A 23613-nucleotide genomic window follows, 5' to 3' on the forward strand; every position below is an offset into this window, starting at 1 on the left:
TTGACACCTGAATAAGCTAATACTGCAAAAAAAGTCTTCTAAATGGTTTTAGCCTAAACTGTTTTAACATTTTCCTGATAAAATAATTGAAGGCATTTACATGATACTTTGCACACACTTTATTTACTTAATTGTGCCTGTAGCTAGTGCTGTCACAGTTATGAAATTTGGTAAGAAATAACTGCGTTCTTGCGACTATGGTGATTTGCTGGACATTTGTTTGCTTTGTTCATTAGATAATTGTCACAAATGATTGATAAAGTGAATCCTTTGCAATGTACAATTGACCGTTCGCAAAGACCCGCCCCCTTTAGTTACTGTTGCTATGTCCAACAAGCCACGCCGCTCTCACACCGCACATGTTCTCATGCAGTGAAACATACATTGCGGAGCAGAGAGGACACTGACAACGCTCTGACAGACAGGACAGACCAGGCTACGTTTGATATGAAACAAAGTCTCAACTTTCAAATTTTGTCATAAAAAAAAAAAAATGTAAACAATAAATACCGTTTTGTGGCTCTTTAATGTGTCTGACAGATCGCTGTAGAGCCTCAGTTAAAGCTGCTCGTGAACCGATCATCTCTTCCTTCTAGTTCATTTATAGCATCAAATAAACATGAATGAACATCAGAAGGAATGTTGTTTTAAACGCGGAAAGACGTCAGTACACCGTTTTTCAAGTTCAATCCTCCAACATTGATCTTAGGGCTGGGCGATATGGCTGAAAACTGTATCACGATATAAGTGTTTCATATCGGTCGATATCGATAATTATTGAATTTTTTTTATAACATATTTAAAATAAGGACCAGTCCAGGAGACAAATATATTACATTTAAAGATTTTTTATTTTAAATTTAACCTACCTCTGATTATAATCCCATCAGTTAAAAAGGCAGAAATGTCAACACGACCATGGAAAACTCAAAAGTCTAAAATCACAATGAACACTTAACAATTATCTCTTAACATTAAGGTGCAAAATTAAAGAATACGTAAGAAATGCTTTATAAAGGGGTGGGCGATATGGCAAAAATATAATATTACGATTTCTTTCTATAAATTATATAAATCTATTTCTTTCTATTTTCTACAAATTATACATTGATACTTATTAAAGCTATTAATAAAGTTATTAGTCAAGAGCAGTGAGTGATTTTCTCTTTACATTTTGTTGTTTTATTAACATTAAAGGGATAGTTCTCCTAAAAATTCTAATTTTCATAATTTACTCTCTCACGTTGTTTTAAACTCGAATAAGTTTCTTTCTTCTGTTGAAAATAAAAGTTATTTGGAAGAATGTGGGTAACCAAACAGTTGATGTACCCCAGTGACTTCCATAGTATATTTTTCCTCCTATGGAAGTCAATGGGGACCAGCTACTGTTTGGATACCCACATTCTTCAAAATATTAATATTAGAAAATATTAGAAGGCAATTAATACAGGTTTGGAACAACATTAGAGTGCGTAAATAATGAGATAATTTTTATTTTTGGGTGAACTATCCCTTTAAGGACAAGCGGCAGCGTGTTTACTATTACTACTGTCTCTTTAAGAGCTGCGCGCGACGCGTCTATTATACACGCATTTGACAAGCAGATTTTCTCTCAATTTTCTCAAGTTTGCTTTCACTTTAGACATATCCGACTAGTTTATGTAAACCTTGTGTGTATAACAGTATTAGCAAAATAAGACTCGAAAGATAACTTAGTATTCAGGCGCTGGTAGACAGGCTTTTAGTGCATGTGAGCTTCACATGTATGCGCTGAGAAACTAGCTAGAACAGCGCATAAGCACGCGAATAACAGAAAAACTGACGACGGTCTTGCATAATCTGCAGACGACATTGGTCTGACTACGGTCAGACTTTAAGTCAGGCGAGCTGACTTTTTCTGTTTTATCTAGTTACTAGAGAGTGAGTGCCTTTGTTCATGCAATCAAACTTGCTTTGCTGGTTTCTTCCAACGAAAAAAATAAATAAATAATTATCGAACGTTTTATCGAACGCATTTTTTATTGATATTGATTACGTGTCTATCGCGATACATATCGTTATCGTTTTATCGCCCAGCCCTAATTGATCTACTAACTCATGACTGATTTGGCGGACAAAAATGGCGGAAAGCGGATTATAATAAATAATAATAATAAGCGAAGGGTCAATTAACACCTTTTAAATATTATTCTATGAATAACTGAAACTATCTCAACAAACATGTAGCTGTACTAGCTGTAGTTAAATTGCATGACTGGATTTTTTTTTTTTAAGACAACATTGTCAAACAAATCAGATTTCGAACCACATTTGATTTATTTGAGTGTGTGTGTATGTCTGTTTCTTAAGTTTAAACAACTAAACTATATTGACTGGTATACCAAAAAAAGTGGATTTGGGCAGTCAGTGTGAGCTTTACGGCACTACCACCAGTTGTCCTGATGCAAGTCTGTATTTTTTCTTTTTTTGTAAGGTATAAGAAGCCTGAGGAGCGCCAGCCGCTGGTCGCTGCCATGCAGATCTTCATGCCAATGCTGAAGGACCGGTTCATACAGTTGCTGCCGGACCCCTCCGGCGAGTCTGCGCTGGTTCAGAAGCAGATTTTTAAGATCCTTTACGCGCTCTTCCAGGTACTGCCGTCACTTCTGTAATAAAGGAGATCACCGCTTATCCAGAAAGAAGCTTTTTTTGTTTGTTTTGTTTGGGTCTCGCATTAATTGATCGGTGTTTTTACAGTACAACCTCCCTCTGGAGCTGATCAATCGCCAGATTCTGACTGAGTGGATGGAGATCCTGAAGACCGTCGTGGACAGAGATGTTCCTCCAGTAAGGATGTGCTTCTGGTTATCAGAATTTGTCATTTTTCGTTGTTGTTTTTTTATTTATTTTTTACAAATGAACACATTTGTTTTGTAACACATTCATTTTCAGTTTTGGTCTAAACCGTTTTGGAGACAGTGTTTGATTAGCGCCTCTCCAATGGTGCATTTTTGGCATCTGTTTTGTGCACACATCGTGGATAAGCTAGGATCAACTGTGTATTGATTTCTTACTTTTATTTGATCTTAATTTTGATGAACGGACATCTTGGAGATTTTCAGTTGATGCCCGAACAAAAACTTCACTGAACATCATTTGTAGCGTTTTTTTGTGCTTTGACAATTCAAAAGCTCAGGTTGTTTCATGTCAGAAGTAACAATTTTATAATGGGTTTCAAAGGGTAAATGTGTTTTGACACACTATAATGTAGTGTGACAGATCGCTGTAGCCGCCTCTGTTCAAGAGAAGCGCACACGTTAACTCATCATCTCTTCTTCTTTTCTATTAGTTATAGAGCAAAATAAACATTTATGAACACCAGATAAGGTATACTGAAATAAACATAAAAAGACATCAGTAAAATGTCACATTTACCTTAGGAAATAAAATTTAGCCTTTCAATGTCCATTGCTTGTTGGTCAGCTAGAATTTTTTTTGTAAAGAGCATTTTGCTAAAGATGCACTATTACATTTTTACTTAAAGTATGTTTTAATGTTGGGAAAACAAGTTTTTATTGCAGCCGCTGTTAAAATCTTATGTATGCATGTAGACACAATTATTGTCATTAAGTTTATATAAAAACTGCTTTGTGCAGTTTACATAGAACACTGTTTTTGAGTGTTAATTATTATATACATTTAATTAGTTCATTGATTTTTTTATTTTTTTTATTTTTTTTTAAGCTAAATGAGAACTTTAATTTTGATTTCTGTAGTGATGCACCGAAATGAATTTATTAATCACAATTTGCCAGTTGTGTTTGGACTCACATGGGTGTTTAGTGTCACGGAAAGGTCGGTTTTAGGGACTGTTTACACCATAGTTTTCAACTAAAAAAGGAAGACTTTTATGCGTTTTTGCCATTCATTTCCAATGGCGTTTTGGAAACGTGAACTTTTGAAACTGAGGCGATAACAGTATCATTTTTAAAAACTTGCTCTTTGAAACCAGTGTAAACCCACTAAAATGCGGATTTTTGAAAACAGTGACTTCTGACGCATGCGTATTACGTGTTCAGTCTGTAGGCGCGTAGTATCTTTACAATGTGACATCGCCAACTACTGGCCTGGCATTCATAATACAGACTTTTCAAAATGATCCCCTTTCACGATCATTTTGACCGTTGTCGTCTGTACTCGAGAAACGCGAAGGAAGAAATACAGTGTTTAGTACATCGGTGTCGTGCAAACGCACCCTTAACATTCTGAAAGTGTCATTGTCTGGCTGTTAGTGGACGGTGTGCGTAGTGTCCGTCTACGTTTAGTGCCGTCTCCGGTCTGTGTCTTACAGGCTGTGGGACGGTTCTCACACCACACTCACAGCCACAGAGCCACTGGAGATCATAGTACTGGCCCAGTGACGTCTAAACGACTCTACCACTGGCCAGCCTCCATATTCTCCTACAAAAGCCTATAAACTCTACCTAAAGATCTCAAATCGATGTTCTACATACTACTACAGTAGTCAACATTTGAAGTGGATCAAAAAAAAGTTCATCAAAGTTGTCCTAAGACAAGAACGGGTATTGTTCAAAATTCATGTATAACTTTGATGAAAGGTTGTGATCTACTTCAAATGTTATTCAATTTCACATACTTTTTAATGGTATGCAGTGTTCAGTTTTGACGCGTGATCTTCTAAAGTGCTTCTGTGTGGCTTTGCAGGAGACCCTTCAGGTGGATGAAGACGAGAGGCCCGAACAGCCCTGGTGGAAGTGCAAGAAGTGGGCGCTTCACATCCTCGCCCGGCTCTTCGAGAGGTACAGTAACGTAACATCACTTCCTCCCAAGAGCGCTACATATAAAGCTTTCGCAGATGACTCATGGTCCATTTGAATTTCAGCCCACGCTGAGCAGTTGGAAACACTCGATTAGTTATTTTCAGCCGCAGGTCTTGTGTGTTTGAAACCGTTACTGGATTTTCATGTATGTTTTTTTGTTTGTTTTTTTTTGCCCCAAAGGTATGGCAGCCCTGGCAACACAACCAAAGAGTACACAGAGTTTGCAGAGCTTTTCCTCAAGGGTTATGCCGTGGCTGCACAGCAGGTAAACAGGAGACGTCATAAGATCGTTCAGTGGGTTGTTGACATGACATGTGCTGATAACTGATGAACTTTGACTCTGTTTCTGATAGGTACTGTTGAAGGTGTTGTATCAGTATAAGGAAAAGCAATATGTGGCTCCTAGAGTTTTGCAGCAGACACTGAATTACATCAACCAGGGAATCGCACACGCCGTCACCTGGAAGAACCTAAAGCCACACATTCAGGTTTGTACATGTGGTTTTGCATGATGCAGAGCGTTTGTTTGACTAAGGGTTTGAAATTCTTAGGAAATATTAGGCAAATTAGAACCTAGGTTTGGACGATAATCAATGTGAATGTCAATATTTATATATTTTCTTGAATGTCCTAAAAGTTAATCTTTCACAATAAGATCAATAACATGCATTTATGAATTAAATATGGTTAATTTACATTTCACGCTGACCAAAAAGCCAGTGTTGCCAAATGACTACAGTAAAAAAATGTAGTTTTAAAATGTTACGGTTTCTTTTTTTTTTTATCAAAAATATTTTATTTCTTTTTGTAATTGAGCAATATAGCAATTAATAAACTAACATGTTTAGCAAAGCAAAGCAAAACACCACAGTGAACTTCTGAGGGATGAATCAGTATTTTGGATTGATTCATTGTAAATGATTTGCAGAAATGATTCAGAATGAGATTTCTGTCACAAGTTAACAAGCTAAATTAAAGATACTAACTAAATCATCGTGACATCATTATTTAATAATATCTCCTTTTTTTACTGTTTTGCTAGTAATAAGCCATGAGTGACTGTGTTGCAGTGATTTTTACTGCAAGCGTGTTAACCTCATTAACCACTGCCTCATGTCATACACCTTATGCAAGTTCTTGTTGTGTGTGTGTGTGGTTTCAGGGAATCATTCAGGATGTGGTGTTCCCCCTCATGTGTTACACAGACAGTGATGAAGAGCTCTGGCAGGAAGACCCGTACGAGTACATCCGCATGAAATTTGGTTAGAGCAACACCATATTTATCTGAACCACCAAAAGATTCTTGCACAGTAGAAAACCAAAACCAGATCGTTCTGCTCATGCTTTCACTCTCTCTCTCTGCTTCCTCTTAGATGTCTTTGAAGACTTCATCTCCCCAACTACTGCAGCTCAGACGCTTCTCTTCACCGCTTGCAACAAAAGGAAGGAGGTGGGTGTTTGGAAGCGCCATCTGGCATGATGAGGCCTATGACGTGATTTGTGTTTGGCTGAATTCTGTGTATATGTTACTGCCAACACTCATGTATCCAATCAGCGCCCTGCTGCTCCAACAGAACTTTAGATGCTTCAGACGCCGGGTGGAAAGAGCTCGTTCGCAATCTCAAAGAGCTGTCTCTCTTATTCAAAGGAAGCGCTTTCCTTTCTTTGTAATGTGATTGTTTTAATATAGCTGCAAACAGCATTTATCATGGTTCAAGCTCAGTCGTCTGTAGACAATAGTTATACAGTGGCCTCTATTGACAGATTATTATAAATACTATATTACAATAGACAAAGAATATTGTCTCTTCATTCTCTAATTGGGCAGAAATACATCAGTCATGCCTGGCAACTTGACAAGTGTTTTCAGTAAGATGGGCATTTTTCAAAAATATTGTATTAGAATATTTTGGCTTATAAAAACAAATATTCAAGTATTAGTTTATTTAAATTGTTTAACTAGAAAGTTATTTTTGTATATTCATCAAGTTTTTGTCACGATTTCTGAACAAGCTTATGATTAGGCAATATACACAACAAGCTTACGTTATGTCTTAAGGTTGTATTTTAGTTAAAAACAGTAAACCGTGTGCAAACAAAAAAATATTAAAAACAAAAGCATTCAAGCTCAAGCAGCGCAAAGAAGAAACGCTAATAAAGCGGACTGCGCCAATTATCGTACATAACGTACATATACACTCATATATGGTTATTGTGTTTATGTTGTGAGTTTGAGTTCAGCCTGTGTTCTGAAAGTGTCAGCCATTGGCTGTTAGTGGACGGTGTGCGTAGTGTCCGTCTACGTTTAGTGCCGTCTCCGGTCTGTGTCTTACAGGCTGTGGGACGGTTCTCACGCCACACTCACAGCCACAGAGCCACTGGAGATCATAGTACTGGCCCAGTGACGTCTAAACGACTCTACCACTGGCCAGCCTCCATATTCTCCTACAAAACCTACACATGACATGAATCGTGAAACGTTTTCAAACACATGTTAACCTTCTCATTGTATAACAGGTGCTGCAGAAGTCCATGGGCTTCTGTTATCAGATCCTCACTGAACCCGCCTCTGACCCCAGGAAAAAAGACGGCGCTCTCCATATGATCGGCTCGCTGGCTGAGATTCTTCTCAAGGTGATTTTGCATTACAGTTCAGGGATTTTATTTATTTAAATTCTCCTGGTTGGGCCAGTGGTTAAATTGTCATGCCCTGCCTACATTTTATCTTGCCCCTCCCCCCAAAAAATGTATAAAGATTATTTTCATTATTTCTGACCTTGTATTCTAATAAGCTTATGACACAAACATTTTAGATATCAGTGAAATTTCTAAATTCTCGTTTTCCAATTTCAAAACCACAACAAAATATTCAGGCCTAACTAATATGAAGTACAATAAGTAAAATATGAAGTAAATAACAAACAAGTACAATAGAACAAATGCAGTGCTTTAATTTGTTCATGTGGGTCTAACAGTTGTCAGGTGCAGTAACTGAATACTCAAATATACACTGGCCAACGCTGTATAGTCTTCTCTGTATAAATTAAATATAGATTAATCTCTGTTAAAGCTACAAAAGTTATTCAGTTAAGAGCAGTGAGTGATTATCTGTCTTTTTGTTGTTTGATTACCATTGGCACAAACAGCAGCAGGTCTCGCTTATCGGGCTTATGCTACTCTGAATAATGCCTGAACTTCGTATTTTGAGCACTTCTTGCGTTGTTTTTTGCCTCTTCACGATGACTTGCTTAATTTAGTCCCAATTTGTAAGTCGCTTTGGACAAAAGCGTCTGCTAAATGACTAAATGTAAATGTTTTTGCTGTAATTTTAAGGCCGAATGCACAGATCCAATATACTGATACACGTTTTCTTTCTCAGCAGTTTACCTTCACACAAGACATAACCAACTGTGTTTATTAGGATACTCGATTTTGTGTGTCCACTCATGCTCACAGATGCCAAAAAGAACTCGATTTGGTGTTTGCGATGGTTAAAAATCGCTTGAATGTTTTAAATTTGAAAGATTTAATGCAAATCATTTTCAATCCAGCCTAGAGTAACCAACGCAGCAGCTTCTTGGGTAGTTGTACTGATGATTTTTATTTTTTTCAATCAGAGGAAGATCTACAAAGACCAGATGGAGTTCATGTTGCAGAATCATGTCTTTCCTCTGTTCCGCAGTGAGCTGGGTTACATGAGAGCCAGGGTGAGAGATGTGCTCATTGCAGTCTTGCGCTATTAAAGAATAATTCAATCTTGAGTGGTGCAAACTCTGTCGACTTGTCTTACTTCATGGTAATTCTGCCTCTAGGCCTGCTGGGTGCTTCATTACTTCTGCGAGGTCAAGTTCAAGAGTGACCAGAACTTGCAGACAGCCCTCGAGCTCACCCGCCTGTGTCTGATCAACGACAACGAGATGCCTGTGAAAGTGGAGGCGGCCATCGCCCTCCAGGTCCTCATCAGCAATCAGGAGAAAGGTGAAGATTTTTCTGTGTCCTCCCTCCATCTTGCATTTATTTGAGATGGCTTTAATTGTTTGTTTTTCCCCATCAGCCAAAGATTACATCACCCCGCACATTCGGCCCGTGATGCAGGCACTCCTCCAAATCGTGCGCGAGACCGAGAACGACGATCTTACCAACGTGATCCAGAAGATGATCTGCGAGTACAGTGAGGAGGTCACCCCGATCGCTGTAGAGATGACCCAGCATTTGGTAAGAACTCTTTTATGAGTCCATGAAAGCCTTAAAGGAACACTCCACCGTTTTTTGAAATGGGGCTTATTCACCTTCTTTCCTACATTTAGATAGGTGGGCAAATGCATTTTTGTCTCAGTGCATGCATTGTTTTAGTTTGACAGGGTTGGCGCTAGCTTAGCTTAGCATAATGAATGGAATCCTTTGTTGCCAGCTAGCATGTCCTGAGTAAAATTGATATATAAAAAAAAAAAAACCCCACCTAATTACTTCTTGTGGCCTGCGTATTCACAACGAGTACAAATAGCGATGCAGATTAACACTAGGCGATTTCCTATGCAGATTTTGACTTTATATTAGGGGGAAGCACAGGCGAAGCACTGCTACTTGGGCGCAGAGATATCACGCCCAAGTAGCAGTGCTTCGCCTGTGCTTCCCCCTAATATAGTCCTTAATATATAAGTCAATAGCTGCCTAGGAAATCGCCTAGTGTTAATCTGCATCGCTATTTGTACTTGTTGTGAATACGCAGGCCACAAGAAGTAATTTAGGTGTTTTTTTTTTTTTTATCACTTTTATTCAGGACATGCTAGCTGGCAACAAAGGATTCCATTCATTATGCTAAGCTCACGCCGACCCTGTCAAACTAAAACAATGCATGCACTGAGACAAAAATGCATTTGCCCAACTATCTAAATGTGGGAAAGAAGGTGAATAAGCCCTATTTCAAAAAACGGTGGAGTGTTCCTTTAAATCAAATTTAAGTCCATTAAAAGTATTAAATACAGTAGTCAACATTTGAAGTGGATCAAAAAAGTTAAGACAAGAATGGGTATTGTTCAAAATTCATGTATAACGTTGATCCACTTCAAATGTTGACTACTGTATATTAAATGGTATAAGAAAGTATTAGTTATAACTTCAAGAGGTCTTAAATTTGAGGACTGAAAAGCAGGAATTGTGTTATGGCTTAAATGTGGTTATTACATTTCAAAAGGTGATTTGTTTAATGAAACATAAATGCTGCATGTTTGAAAGTAAAAACACATTGCTGTTGCGCGTTCTACATGCTCGTGTTTTCTGAGTTATGAATGTATATCTGAAGAAAACCGACTGTCTTGGATCTCCATATAATGCCTAATAAAGTAGTATTTTTAAGTGCAGCGCTGCTTTGTTTAACTGATATAAACTGATATATTACTGCTGTTCCATAAGAGCCATCTACTGTCAGACTGAATTTGCATTTTCATTATCTGCTGTTTTTCTTTAGACCAATATGGAGATCAACCCATATTTTTACACCGCTTGCACAGTGTTGTAAATGTTAACCGGTTAACCATCGATAAGCTAATGTGTATGAAAAAAACAAATACATGTACATACACACACAAACAATTTGCGAAAATCTTCTCGGAGTAAACCTTCAAGCTTGATTCCTCTCTCCTCAGGCCATGACCTTTAACCAAGTGATCCAGACGGGGCCTGATGAGGAAGGAGGTGATGATAAAGCAGTGACCGCCATGGGCATCCTCAACACCATTGACACACTGCTGAGTGTAGTGGAGGACCATAAAGAGGTGAGAAAATAGAAACATGGGCGGCAGAAGTTCCTCCCGTCTCTCTGGGCTGTAGAATTACTTCCAGCCGCCCCCACAAACTCCATGGCAGAACTGTCTTTAAATAGCCTTGTGGAAATCTATCTGCATTTTATATTTATATAGCAAATGCTTTCACTGTGTACAATTTCATGCTAATCCTTTTAATATGAATTTGAACTTGAACTTGAATGCATGTTTAAAAATGTATGAATGTCATTTATTTATGGAAGAGGAACCATGTGGAAATTAGGGAGAGATGGCACAGTTACACTTCCTTGTAGAGCTTTAGATCTACAGTATATAAATTGTTGAGAATCTGTGTTTTACTTGTACATTATATTTTAAATGCTTTTTTAAAAAGTATTTAAACATTTTCACGTTAATTTGGAGATTGTGTGAAAATATAAGACATATCTCCATATCTTCAATGGCGGGGAAAGGGTTAATATGCCATTGTCCTACGATTCTTTTGACTGGACAGTTGACGCACGCACTATTTAGTTATTACACAAATATCATTCTGAGCACAGAGACGCCACTGTTTGTTAACACACTGCTGATTGGCTGATTTCAGATTACCCAGCAGTTAGAGGGCATCTGTCTGCAGGTGATCGGCACAGTCCTGCAGCAGCACGTCCTGGGTGAGTTTCACACACACTAGTGGGAAAGCCTGTTTTGCGTGCCTTGTGGTTGTGTGTTCATTGTTTCTGGTTAATGTTCCCAGAGTTCTACGAGGAGATCCTGTCCCTGGCCCACAGTCTGACGTGTCAGCAGGTTTCTCCTCAGATGTGGCAGCTCCTCCCTCTGGTCTATGAGGTCTTCCAACAAGACGGATTTGACTATTTCACAGGTAAACAAGCGTTTACTTTGCATGTTCACTCGATGAACTTCCTCCTTAAACCGTAAACAGAACGTCAGGGAGATTACACAGATCTCTGTTGGTTGAGAAATGTGTGACGGTTGTTTACTTTAACTCATAGATATAAAAAATTCAAGGGAAATGCTTCATGTACCTTTTTTGTTTCAGATATGATGCCACTTCTCCATAACTACATCACAGTTGACACAGACACGCTCCTGTCTGACACCAAATACCTTGAAGTAATCTACAGTATGTGCAAAAAGGTACAGCAGTCCCTCTACTTTAGTACAAACCAAATCTAAAGTCAGTTGCAAATTTGTTTTAACACAGTATGTGCAAATAAAGCACTGATCAATATAAGGTAACTACTTGTACCTAATATGGATTAAGTTTAGGGTTAGCATCAGGGTGTTAGCATTATAGTAAGAACATGCATGTAAAGCAGGACTAAAAGTGCAACTAAAAAGCCCTTGATTTTAAGAAAATGCATCAGATTGACTTTGTGTTAATTAAACTGTGTGTGTGTGCCCAATAAGATTTTGTCTGGAGACCCAGGGGAGGATCCAGAATGCCATGCGGCCAAGCTCTTGGAAGTCGTCATTCTACAGTGCAAAGGTCGTGGTATTGACCAGGTGTGTTTCTCGATCTTTATGTCCACGTTAGATCTGTCTTTCTAGCAGAGTGATGTATGAAAACCAGGGATGTGGAGAATTAGTTTTTTTTTATTGTTTGTGCTAAAATTGCTAACAAACTTAGTTCCAACTTAGTAATTGCTTCCAACAATAAGTGATTATTAATAATAATTATTATTATAATACAAATAAAATCAATGTAATGTTGTCACTGAACTGTTACTCATTTCTTATGGCCTTAATTTTATAAGAAAAATATACTGACCATGATATGCAAATTTCTTAGGCCTCTAAATGATCATGATCAATTTTGCTGACAAACCTGTTGCACACAATCCACCACATGCCTTCTGTCTAATGATTGAGAGTTTGTGCTTTTTAGCAAGTAAAATGGATTTTAGTTTCATTGTTAAAACATGGTTTGTGTCCTTTTGCTGTGAAATCATTACTGATTTTTATACAGTGAATATAAGAATGAATTATATTTGTGTAATATTTCAGAATGTCCACTTCCTAGACTAAAGCAACTTTAGCTTGCTTGCTTATCCATAACATCTTTTTTAAATTTTTTTATCTAATGCGAGTAAAAAATTATCCATCATGCTTTTGAGTTTATTTGTTCATTTCTCAATTATCATTGGATTGCATTGTTTTAAAACTACAAAGCTTGATCATAAAACGAAGTGCTCAAATATTATTTTTGGGAGATATAGATAGTGACAACTGATATTTATATGCACTTATGTACGAATCTGCTATACTGTTATACAGATGTGTAAATCTTACAAGCTATAGGAATTTCATCTTTCTTTTTGGCCATATAAATATCAGCAGTTCCATCACATTGCATATATCTACTCCGTTTGGACCTCAAGTCTTCTACAGGGGAATCTCGAAGAATTAGAATATTGTGCAAAAGTGAATTTATTTCAGTAATTCAACTTAAAAGGTGAGATATTTCAAGCCTTTAATTGTTATAATTTTGATGAATATGGCTTATAGCTTATGAAAACACCAAATTCTAAATCTCAGAAATTTTTATAAAGGCTTGAAATATCTCACTTTGCATGTAATGAGTCTATATTAGTGTTGTTTTTGGCGGCCTGTTTTAATTTTAGTTTTAGTCTAGTCTTTGTGTCAAGCTGTCATTTTAGTTTTTATTAGTTTTAGTCACGTTCATACTCTTTTTAGTCTAGTCAAGTTTTAGTCGACGAAAACTGATGACGTTTTAGTCAATGGAAATTGTATTTTAGTCTCTTTTTTTAGTAATGCAATTCTATTTACCCTAGTCAATATAGAATTGCAAACAAGGTTATCTTATTATATTTAGTATATTTAGCTTTGGCTGTGATGGTGGCAGGTTTTTTTTTTTTTTACCACCGTGGTAATGGACCAACTACCGGCGGTGGTTGGGGGGTTATTTTAAAAAAAAAAACTCGTTTTATATTTCCACACAAAGACGCGTGAAATAGCCTACCACTCTGCGCTTTGAGAGGAATGTGGGACACGAGCAGGAAAGAGACCATCGATCTCTTTATGATATCTTCGTGTTTTCTACTTGATGTAAATTGGTCTGAAGAGCGAATTTTATCCTCCACAAGGGCGAAATATTTAGAAATTATATATTTATTTTGTTCTATGTTTGAGATTGCGCTGCCAGAGAAAGTGAAACTAAAAATCACCCGCGCGTGTGAAACGCATTTTACAACTAAACTTGACTAATGTCTAATGATCTATGTCTAATATAGGCCTAACAAGCACAAACTGTGTAAAAAATTATTTGACATGCAAGTACAAATGTAGGCTATCTGTCCTACAGCGTTTTTCTACTTTACCACAGTAAAGAATACGAATATAATATGCCTAATTAAAAGCGAACCAATGAAGAAACGTTTATAATCCTTTTAGAAAATGGGTGAGACGTGAGTGAAGATTTTTGGATATTCGATTAGTTTATTTAATTATAGAATATCGAATAGGTTGTGCGATTATTCTCTAAAATAAAATCTCCATGTTCTGGTGCTGATGCGGTGACGCGTTCATGTAACCGCGGGTGACGCTGCCAATAACATACAGCTGTCACAAAGAACCGGCAAAAGTAATGATTATGAATGTGTCAAATATCAATGAGACATTTTAATAGAATAACTAATGGAGTAATATTGTTAAATTCGCTGATAATCGGGTGACCAGATCGCAAACCAGAATTTAAAGCCGACAATATAGGTTCACGCACAACTCTCTCATTCGTCGTGACGTTATAACATTTCGTCTCGTTTTGGTCAACCAAAATGAAGAGACATTTTAGCATAGTTTTTATTTCGTAAACCACATTTAGTCTCGTTTTTATTCGTCAACGATATTGCATTATACATGTATTTTAGTCATCGTCAGCATTTACGTCTCGTCTCGTTTTCGTCAGGTGATAACGGTTCGTTGACGACAATATTTCGTCATAATTTTCGTTGACGAAAGCAACACTAGTCTAATATTAGTTTCACCTTTTAAGTTGAATTACTGAAATACATGAACTTTTGCACGATATTCAAATTTTTCGAGTTTCACCTTGTATATCTTACTATATGAGCATAAAGGCCTGATGTATCAAACACTTTTTAAATATTTTGTTTCAACTTTCAACTGTTCCGTTTCAAAAGATTCGGAATTCAGGCTTTCCAGAGTTAATGAGCTCGGTGTCCATTCCTGCAGGTGGTGCCTTTGTTTGTAACGACCGCTTTGGAGCGTCTGACACGTGAAGTGAAGACCAGTGAGTTGAGGACCATGTGTCTGCAGGTGGCCATCGCTGCGCTCTATTACAGTCCTTCTCTTCTCCTCAACACACTGGAGAATCTGCGCTTCCCCAACAACACCGAGCCCATCACCAACCACTTCATCTCCCAGTGGCTCAAAGACATCGACTGCTTCCTCGGGTACGCGCTTTCATACCGTCACGTCTACCGTGACAAGCGTTTCTCAGGGCAAGAGTGTAACATGCCATCGCTGTTGTTTGCAGGCTCCACGATCGGAAGATGTGTGTGTTAGGACTGTGCGCGCTCATGGATCTGGACCAGAGGCCACAGGCTGTTAACCAGGTCGCGGGTCAGCTCCTTCCCGCAGCCATCCTCCTGTTTAACGGCCTGAAGAGGGCCTACGCCTGCAGGGCCGAGCACGAAAATGATGAGGACGACGATGAAGAGGGCGGAGAGGAGGAAGATGAGACTGGTAAATGAGCTTTTGCCAAGGCTTCTAAATTAAAGGTTTTACATATTAGTTGCAATTAAATGTAGTGTACTGTTATCTGTTCAGAATAGATACTACCATTTCTTTTACTCCGTAAAACTAATTATGCAACCATTTCAAACATTAGTCATTATTTATGTAGCTCTTTATACAGTAGATTGTTTCCTAACAGCTTCACTGTAATAAAAAGGAAAATAACTTTAGACTTTAGCTGTATTTGACATTCAGCATTCAGCTCAATTTGATTCAATGTTGATTCAATTCAATAACAGTGTTTACGTTGCAAAGTTCGTAAGTTATGAAACCAATTTGATTCAGCTGTAAAGTAGCTCTACTGAAGACAAGTGTCATTCAGCTAAAGTCAGTTCATTTTGTTCTTATCTGATGGTGTCAGTGCAGTTAAATCAGTACAATTTCTGAATAATAGTCTATAAAGTTTAAGTATTCGTATAATATGCTACATTGTCATATGACCTCATAATAAAATCCAATTTGGAGTAAAATGTCATAATTGATCATTGTTGGCTGTCCGATCAAACAAGGAGTCAAGCTTGTATTACATCCAGTTAAATTGGTCACACTGGAAATTTAATGTCAAGTTGATATATTGATGCATTTCCTCAATGTAATGAACTCGAATGTATAGTTGTTCTGACATGTGACTCGTTGTGTACTTGTGCAGCGGAGTTGGGCAGTGATGAAGATGACATAGATGAAGAAGGACAGGAATACCTTGAAATGCTAGCTAAACAAGCAGGAGAGGACGGTGACGATGAAGACTGGGAGGAAGACGACGCAGAGGAGACCGCTCTTGAGGGTTACACGACCTCGGTGGATGATGAAGACAACCTTGTTGATGAATACCAGATCTTCAAAGCCATAATACAGAGTACGAGTTTCACTTGTAGTGTGTACGAACAAACTACAGTAGTCAACATTTTGAAGTGGATCAAAATCATCACATGAGTTTTGAACAAACCCCGTTCTTGTCGCATTTTGATCCACTTCAAAAGTTGACTTCTGTACTTTTAAAGAGCGTTTTACTCAGACTGCTCTCTCTCCTTCAGATGTCCAGGGCCGTGACCCCGCATGGTACCAGGCGCTCACACAGTGTCTCGATGAGGAACAAAGAAAACATCTTCAGGATATTGCAACACTTGCAGATCAGCGGCGAGCAGCACATGGTGAGGCAAAAAGCTGTTTTGAGTAATCGATTGCGCAGCAGTTTTTGTTCCCCTATTGACATAACAAAATAACCAAAAATACCAAATTTACATTTTAACTGTTTTCTGCCAGATATTGGACCCAAAACATGTTCGTCAAAGCTCAAAACACTCAGTATAACTGCCAAAATGTTACCCATTTGCTCAGCTTGCTGATTTTCCCTCCTGTTTTGCTTCTGTTTCTGGTTGTTTTTAGAATCAAAGATGATCGAGAAGCACGGAGGATACAAGTTCACAGTTCCCGTGGTGCCATCCAATTTCAACTTTGGTGGCAGCGCCCCTGGGATGAATTGAGTCCTCTCTTTTCCCCTTCCCCTTTCTAACTGTGACTGAATGTAGTGAAATGAAAACACTTGTGTTGCTCCCTGAAGTAGTGGTTCCAGAACTGGTTCTTCTTCTCTCACTCTTCAATCTGACTATCAAATTTAAACAGCACCAGAAGATGTGGGAAAGCAACCAAATGCAGCCAATGCCCGGGAAAACAAAACCAAGAACTTGAACGCTAAGCAAGTGGGGGGGAAAATAAAGCTCTGAACAATGTTGTCTTATGGAATCCAAAAATTAGGAGAGAGATACCATAACGGCAGCTCCCACACACACACATACTACGGGGGGCTAAAGAATTGAAATTGAGGCGTAACGTCAAATTCATTGTCACTGTACGGGCCAAAGGGCCTTTTCAAGATTATACCTCTGGCAGTAGTGTGTCAAAGTTTTCTTCATCAAAAAAAAAAAAAAAAATCTCATATTGTACATAACTAGCCAAGGCACTTGATTTTTAAGTTGCCTGGTCAAACAACCAGAGGCATTTGTAAGGTGTCAATGTGTATTCAAATGTAGCATATTGGATACTTGTCATAGCACTATGTGATGCCTGATCTCTGTAAATTAATGACTAGCACTTTCATATTGTTCAGGTCTCTTAGCCTTCTGTATCAGACTGCAAATTTTTTAACTCAGTTGAAAACTATTTAAGAATTGGAACATTGTTACCTGGACGGTGACTTCTCCTATAATGGTTGGTGTTCAGAGGGCTTCAGTAATAGTGTGTGGCAATCATTTGCTGCTTGTAATGATGTTTTAGGCTCCAAACAAAAAAATGCACTTGGTGTTCTGGATAATGATATTGTTACAAGCACTGTCATTTAAGTAATTGGAGCATGAATTGAGGAGGTCTCAAGCATTTGGTTGATGTATGGATGAACCATCAAGTATACACGACATTAAAAAAAAAAAAAAAAAAAAAAAAAAAAAGCTTTAAATTTGACAATCGGTTCGTTTCTCCAGTAATTTCTTATTGGTTGTTTCTCTTCACTTTCAGGGTGATTGATTGACTGACTAGTAATTCTGTAGTCTTGCAATATTATTGGGTCTCATCTGGGTATAGACTGAAGCAATAGAGAATATATCTGTGTGCCATGCACAATGTAAGGTACACAAGTTTTTTTGTTTTTTTTTCCTCCGTAAAGCAATAAAGTCCACCAGTTCCTAAAGCACGGTCTTGGTAATACCACTAAAAGATCCTAATTAAAAAACTATTTCAGGTTGTTTGACTTTGTCACAATCTGAGCCAACGGTTTTCAAACTTACTGGACATTATGACTTGATTGGGGATTTCCAATAAAAGTAGATGTCCGAAATGTGCAGAGCTGGGGCGGCTTTTTGAAACTCCTGATCTGAGCAAACTTTGGAAATTTTCTCGTAAAGAAATATTGTGTGTGTTTATATATTACATATATAAAATGTAAAATCACAGCTCTATACATAAAGTTGGACTGCTGTATGTATAGTATACAGAGATATTTGACATGAGTAAAAAAATTATATAATCACCGCCCGTTAGAACAAAACTCCAACTGATCTCTAGGATCAGGAATGAAGATACTTGTTGGTTATTCAAAAAGCTTTGATAACTTTTGCATATATGATGCCTCGAGATTACTTGACCCAAATGTGGAGAAAAACTGTAAGATGAGTTATTGTAGTGAAGTGCAGACTGTCCATCAGTCCACCGGTGGCTTTCATGTATTTGTTAATGTTATGACATCAAGGGCCATCTGTTTCCTCTTAATTCTCTAAAACGTGTCTGTGTTGGTCAGTTCTCTAATGAAACACTGAAATAAGATTGTGTAATTTGCATCAGTGAAGCTAAAATACACAGTATCATCTGAATGTAACATGGTAAACCGCAACACTAAACTAGGAAAGTGATTCTGTTTGAGTGGAAATTTAAGCCAGATACACTGAATAAAGGTTCTGGGGTGTTTTTTTTTAAAGGGTAACTCTCGACAAAATTGAACCTATAGGCTCTTTTCGTTTTAGGTCAAAATGCCTTTTGAATGGGAGTGAATGGGGCACTTTTATGATGGCATCAAAATCGCTATTTTTAAAACACTAAGAAGGCTCGACACAACATGAAACTGTGCTTGAAGTATCACCAGGGGCTCTACACATGAACTTGAGCATTGACTACATTTTTTGTGTACACAGAGTTTACTAAAATGAAAGGTTTTGTACGACTCACTTTATCATTGTTTCCGGTGGATGGAATTTTGTCAGTCAAAAGTAGTCGATCTCCGAATGCAACGTAACATGAGGAGAGTAAAGATGGAAAGCTCCTAAAGCTTGTTTCCATATAAATTCATGGATAATTTTTAATCTAAGTTATCATGCTTTTCATTCAAATTACAATTTCATGACTTTTCCTCATATGGAGTCGGTTCATTACGTTGCATTCGGAGATCGACTACTTTTGACTGACAAAATTCCAGCCACCGGAAACACTAACTGATAAAGTGAGTCGTACAAAATCTTTCTTTTTAGTAAACTCTGTGTACAAACAATGTTCTCAATGCTGGAGTTCATGTGTAGAGCCCCTGGTGATACTTCGAGCACAGTTTCATGTTGTGTCAAGCCTTCTTAGTGTTTTAAAAATAGTGATTTTGATGCTATCATAAAAGTGCTCCATTCACTCCCATTCAAAAGGCATTTTGACCTAAAACGAAAATACGGTCAATCTTAAAAGTGACGTTTCCATTCTAATTATGCTTTTACACGAAAGTTTGCCTCGGGTAGATTAACAAAAAGAGCCTAGGTTCAATTTTGGCGAGAGTTACCCTTTAAGACAGACCTCAAAATTGTCACCAGTAATGCCTGTCCAATAAAAATGCCAAATTTCACAACCGTTTTGCATATTGTTCTAGAGGCTGACATAGACACACATTACCGACACTGATAGTTGCAACAACTTTGTTGCCAATGAAACCAATGGGGAAAAAAGTCTCTAAACTTGATGAATTATTTGTAAGACTGACTGATTTAGGTCTTTTTGCTATGTCTGGTACATTCTAGACATTTATAATGGCTGGGCACCCAAAGGCCTTTTTGTTCCTTCTTTTTCATGGTTATGTGGATGAGCTTACTGTCCTGTTCAAGTCATTTGAAGTTGACACCTGAAAAACAGTCACAGGCCAATTTTTTTATAGATGTCATTGAGGTAATTGACTGAGTCAATTTGTATTCATTGACTTGCTGCATTAAAAAAAGAGACTTAAATGCGGGGCAGAAACATTGGTGGTGTATATGATTCAGATCCCTTTGTGTGTCAATACTTGTATGCAGTGTGTTAGTTTAAAGGGTTAGTTCACCCGAAAATGAAAATTCTGTCAGTAATTACTCACTCTCATGTTGTTCCAACCCCGTAAGACCTTCGTTCATCTTCGGAACACAAATTAAGATATTTTTGATTAAATCTGAGAGCTGGATCACTCCTCCATAGGCTTCTAAGGGACTGAAACTTGCTGGCCCAGAAAAGTTATTAAAGAGATCGTTAATATAGTCCAAGTGACCACAGTGGCTCAATCTTAAGTTTATAAAGCGACGAGAATACTTTTTGTGCGCAAAAAAACCCACTAAAATAACGACTTTATTCCACTATTCATTTCCTTCTCTCTGGGCCTCGAGTTATTTCACGTAGTGTTTTAACGCAGCGCGTCTGTGTTACACGTCACCACGTAGGCTCACTATTGGCCGACGCTGGTCATACGTGTGAGATGCGTGTGGCATATAACACAGACGCGCTGCGTTAAAACACTACGTGAAATAACTCGAGGTCCCTTGAAATAAGTTTCAGTCCCTTAGAAGCCTATGGAGGAGTGATCCAGCTCTCAGATTTAATAAAAAATATCTTAATTTGTGTTCCGAAGATGAACGAAGGTCTTACGGGGTTGGAACAACATGAGAGTGAGTAATTACTGACAGAATTTTCATTTTTGGGTGAACTAACCCTTTAAATAGCTTAAACAATTTCCCAGATGGTCACTTTACTGCACGTTTTGTTCTAGAATTGTGCCACAGAAAGAAAAAAAAATGAATCTGCTATCCACAAAAATCTGACTTGAGATGAAATCTGAGATGCAATTCAGTGATGTAGGCTATTAGGGCAAAAATTACCAGACAGAGTTCCATATTTAATGCTTAATATTTGTAATAATAGCATTGACAAACGTCCCAACCGACCTAAAGGAAACAATCTGCAAGATAAATGGTATAAGCTTTTTAAGATTATAGTAATGTACAAGAACAATTACTAAGTATCCAACGAGCAAGAGGCTTTTTACTGTAAAGCTTGGATTGACTATCACATGGTTATAAAGATAAGCGTCATTTCTACGATGTGACTGAAGCTGTAGTCTTTGAAGCGTCTGCATCGATAAGCTTTTTCTTGCACTTGATGCCAAGGAGACTGCAGATCTTCATCAGCATCAGATCTACGATCTCCTCTTCTTCAGAGGGCTGAGGGAAAAGAGATGACCGTTCAATTGACTGATTTAGAAAGGTTGACAGCACTGGATTAATTGATTATGAGAGATTTACTGTGGGATGAAGTTGCTCTTCATTGAAAGCCACCAATATCGCGGATATAAAGAGGTTGAGCACTACGAACGTCATAAAGATAATACAGGATCCGATGAGGAAAGCACCCAGAACTGGATTGTAATCCAAAACCTGTAGGTAGAGGGAAATGATACAATGAACAATACAAGTTCTTAACCAGACTGGCAGAGTAATTCAGTATAGGCCAGTATATTTACCTCATCATAGTTAAAGATACCTAGTTGAAGGCAAATAATGGTCTGTGCAGCCTCAAGCAGAGTTCTGTACGAGTAGAGCCTCCAACCATACATTAAATTGCACTAATGGGATACAAAATTTAAACATTTTGGACAAACGTAAATGTGCAGTCAACATGTACATCGCCAGACTAACGCATGTAAATGTTCTTGTGCATACTCAAAATTAGCATCAAATGGCATTGGTTCTTACGTCTCGCCATCAAAATAAATGTGCGTAATATACAAATGAGAGCTATGGTGGCAATCAAAATTTCCAGCAAATAATTTGCATTTCAGTTTGTACCTCACGCTGCTATCGTATGACTTAAGAAGACTTGTAATATAGTGCATAAGTAGTGTGAACCATAGATATCCATATAAGGCTAGATGTCTTAAGGCAGAGTCTCGAACGGCATCACACCGGCGGCCATCTTGTCACAGGGAAGCTTTCTGGCGAGCTCTGTGGTACCTGATGTAAGGTGAGTGATCAGCACGAACACAAATCCTCTTATCTCGCTGAAATCTTGACGGATTTACAAACGGTTTGGTTTCTTACAAACGTTATTAACGTGGCTATAGTTCTGGATGCTTGAACATGTTTAAATATATCATATTATATTTATTGATAAGTATGTAGTGTCATAACTACATCTCTGACGTTTATAACAAACCAAACCATTTGAAAATCGGTAGAAAATTGAGCAAGTTAAGGTTATTTAAAAAGTACATGCACCATTAACACAATGTTACGAGTGAGCCAGCTCCCTGTGGCAAGATGGCCACCGTGTGCAGATGTCGAACTCCATTGGCCAGCAGCGCGGACGAGACATCTAGCCTTTATTATATGATATCTATGGTGTGAACTGCCACTTTGTACTTTCAGGAGCTTGTAGGCCAGTGGAGCCAGTTTACCTCAACCCTAATTAGACAGACCTGAGCCAGCTAATCATGTTCTTCCGGATTACTTGGAAATTACAAGTAGGTATGAATGCTTGTTTCTGCCACAGAATAAAACATTTTTAAAAGATAATTGTGACTTTTTAACTCACAATTGCGATCTTTTCTCAGAAGTGCGAGTGATAAAGTCCAATTCTAAGGAAAAAAGGCCGACTTTTTTCCTCAGAATTGCGAGTTTATATCCCACAATTCTGACTTTATGAATCGCAATTGTGAGAGAAAAAGTTTACCTTTTAAAAAAGAACCTTTTTTACTTTACTTATAGTGGAAACAAGTTTCCATAGGTAGGTGTGTTGTAGCAGGGTTGGGACTAAACGGTAGAATTGTGGCCCTCCGAGAGCTGCCTCTGTTGTTGCCCCTGATCGTTGTCTAGATTCCACAAATTGAGAGGGATTATGATACTCACAGCAATGGAATAGGCCAAAAACATGATGGTCATGACCACGATGAAGCCTGAGATATCTGTCCATGCTCGCTGCAGTGTAGAGGTGATCATGTGTAGCTTGGGGTTGAGTCTCAGCAGATGCCACAGCTTGATAGTGGCCAGCAGAACTAAGAAGGCTATTAGATAGCCCAGAACAGCATCTGCCGTGGCCGTCTCATAGAAACTGACAAACCTGTTAGAGAACCAGTTGTATAAATTGCGAAGAAATTTCAAGTATCAAGTCTATTTTGTGCAGTATGTAGAAGTCTAGCATTCCATTCCGAACACAGTCATTGATCTGGAAGAGTTTAAGACTTTCACTCACATGTCTTTGTTATTTTGGTAGTAGTCAATGTCCCGGTTACCCAGTATTGTCCTCTTGACAAACACAGATAATGCACTCCAACTTAGAATAATGATGACCAATTCCAAAAGATTCCACTTGCTTCTGAAATATGCCCATTTCTGCTGCTTCATTAGTTTGCCCTGTTAAAATCCAGAAGATATCGTGCATTATAACTTCACTGATGTAAATACACCATCTTA

The 23613-nt window shown here is 38.0% G+C and overlaps 2 protein-coding genes and 1 long non-coding RNA gene across 3 annotated transcripts in view; 2 read left to right on the forward strand and 1 right to left on the reverse strand.

Moving 5' to 3' along the window:
* ipo7 (importin 7) overlaps window positions 1-18218 on the forward strand; it is a 32856-nt gene extending 14638 nt beyond the window's left edge. The window contains exons 5-25 of the mRNA XM_082162047.1: window positions 2474-2630; window positions 2737-2826; window positions 4705-4799; window positions 5001-5085; window positions 5174-5308; window positions 5983-6082; window positions 6194-6270; window positions 7338-7454; window positions 8438-8527; window positions 8633-8798; window positions 8875-9035; window positions 10466-10594; window positions 11190-11256; window positions 11340-11465; window positions 11643-11740; window positions 12014-12109; window positions 14819-15039; window positions 15123-15331; window positions 16032-16238; window positions 16417-16533; window positions 16769-18218. Of these exons, the coding sequence (XP_082018173.1) occupies window positions 2474-2630; window positions 2737-2826; window positions 4705-4799; window positions 5001-5085; window positions 5174-5308; window positions 5983-6082; window positions 6194-6270; window positions 7338-7454; window positions 8438-8527; window positions 8633-8798; window positions 8875-9035; window positions 10466-10594; window positions 11190-11256; window positions 11340-11465; window positions 11643-11740; window positions 12014-12109; window positions 14819-15039; window positions 15123-15331; window positions 16032-16238; window positions 16417-16533; window positions 16769-16866 (2641 nt within the window). The 3' untranslated portion in view covers window positions 16867-18218. The remainder of the gene's footprint in view (window positions 1-2473; window positions 2631-2736; window positions 2827-4704; window positions 4800-5000; window positions 5086-5173; window positions 5309-5982; window positions 6083-6193; window positions 6271-7337; window positions 7455-8437; window positions 8528-8632; window positions 8799-8874; window positions 9036-10465; window positions 10595-11189; window positions 11257-11339; window positions 11466-11642; window positions 11741-12013; window positions 12110-14818; window positions 15040-15122; window positions 15332-16031; window positions 16239-16416; window positions 16534-16768) is intronic.
* The window catches only part of LOC309493024, a 142712-nt gene that overhangs the window by 74328 nt on the left and 44771 nt on the right, over window positions 1-23613 (forward strand). The gene's annotated exons all lie outside the window — the stretch shown is intronic.
* The window catches only part of pkd1l2a (polycystic kidney disease 1 like 2a), a 34070-nt gene continuing 24503 nt past the window's right edge, over window positions 14047-23613 (reverse strand). The window contains exons 37-42 of the mRNA XM_082162086.1: window positions 23393-23553; window positions 23050-23260; window positions 21666-21767; window positions 21448-21579; window positions 20253-21366; window positions 14047-14594 (exon numbers count right to left, since the gene is read on the reverse strand). Of these exons, the coding sequence (XP_082018212.1) occupies window positions 21241-21366; window positions 21448-21579; window positions 21666-21767; window positions 23050-23260; window positions 23393-23553 (732 nt within the window). The 3' untranslated portion in view covers window positions 14047-14594; window positions 20253-21240. The remainder of the gene's footprint in view (window positions 14595-20252; window positions 21367-21447; window positions 21580-21665; window positions 21768-23049; window positions 23261-23392; window positions 23554-23613) is intronic.

Source organism: Leuciscus leuciscus (genome assembly GCF_965113295.1).
Source record: "Leuciscus leuciscus genome assembly, chromosome: 2".
In the NCBI taxonomy this organism is placed as follows: Eukaryota; Metazoa; Chordata; class Actinopteri; order Cypriniformes; family Leuciscidae; genus Leuciscus; species Leuciscus leuciscus.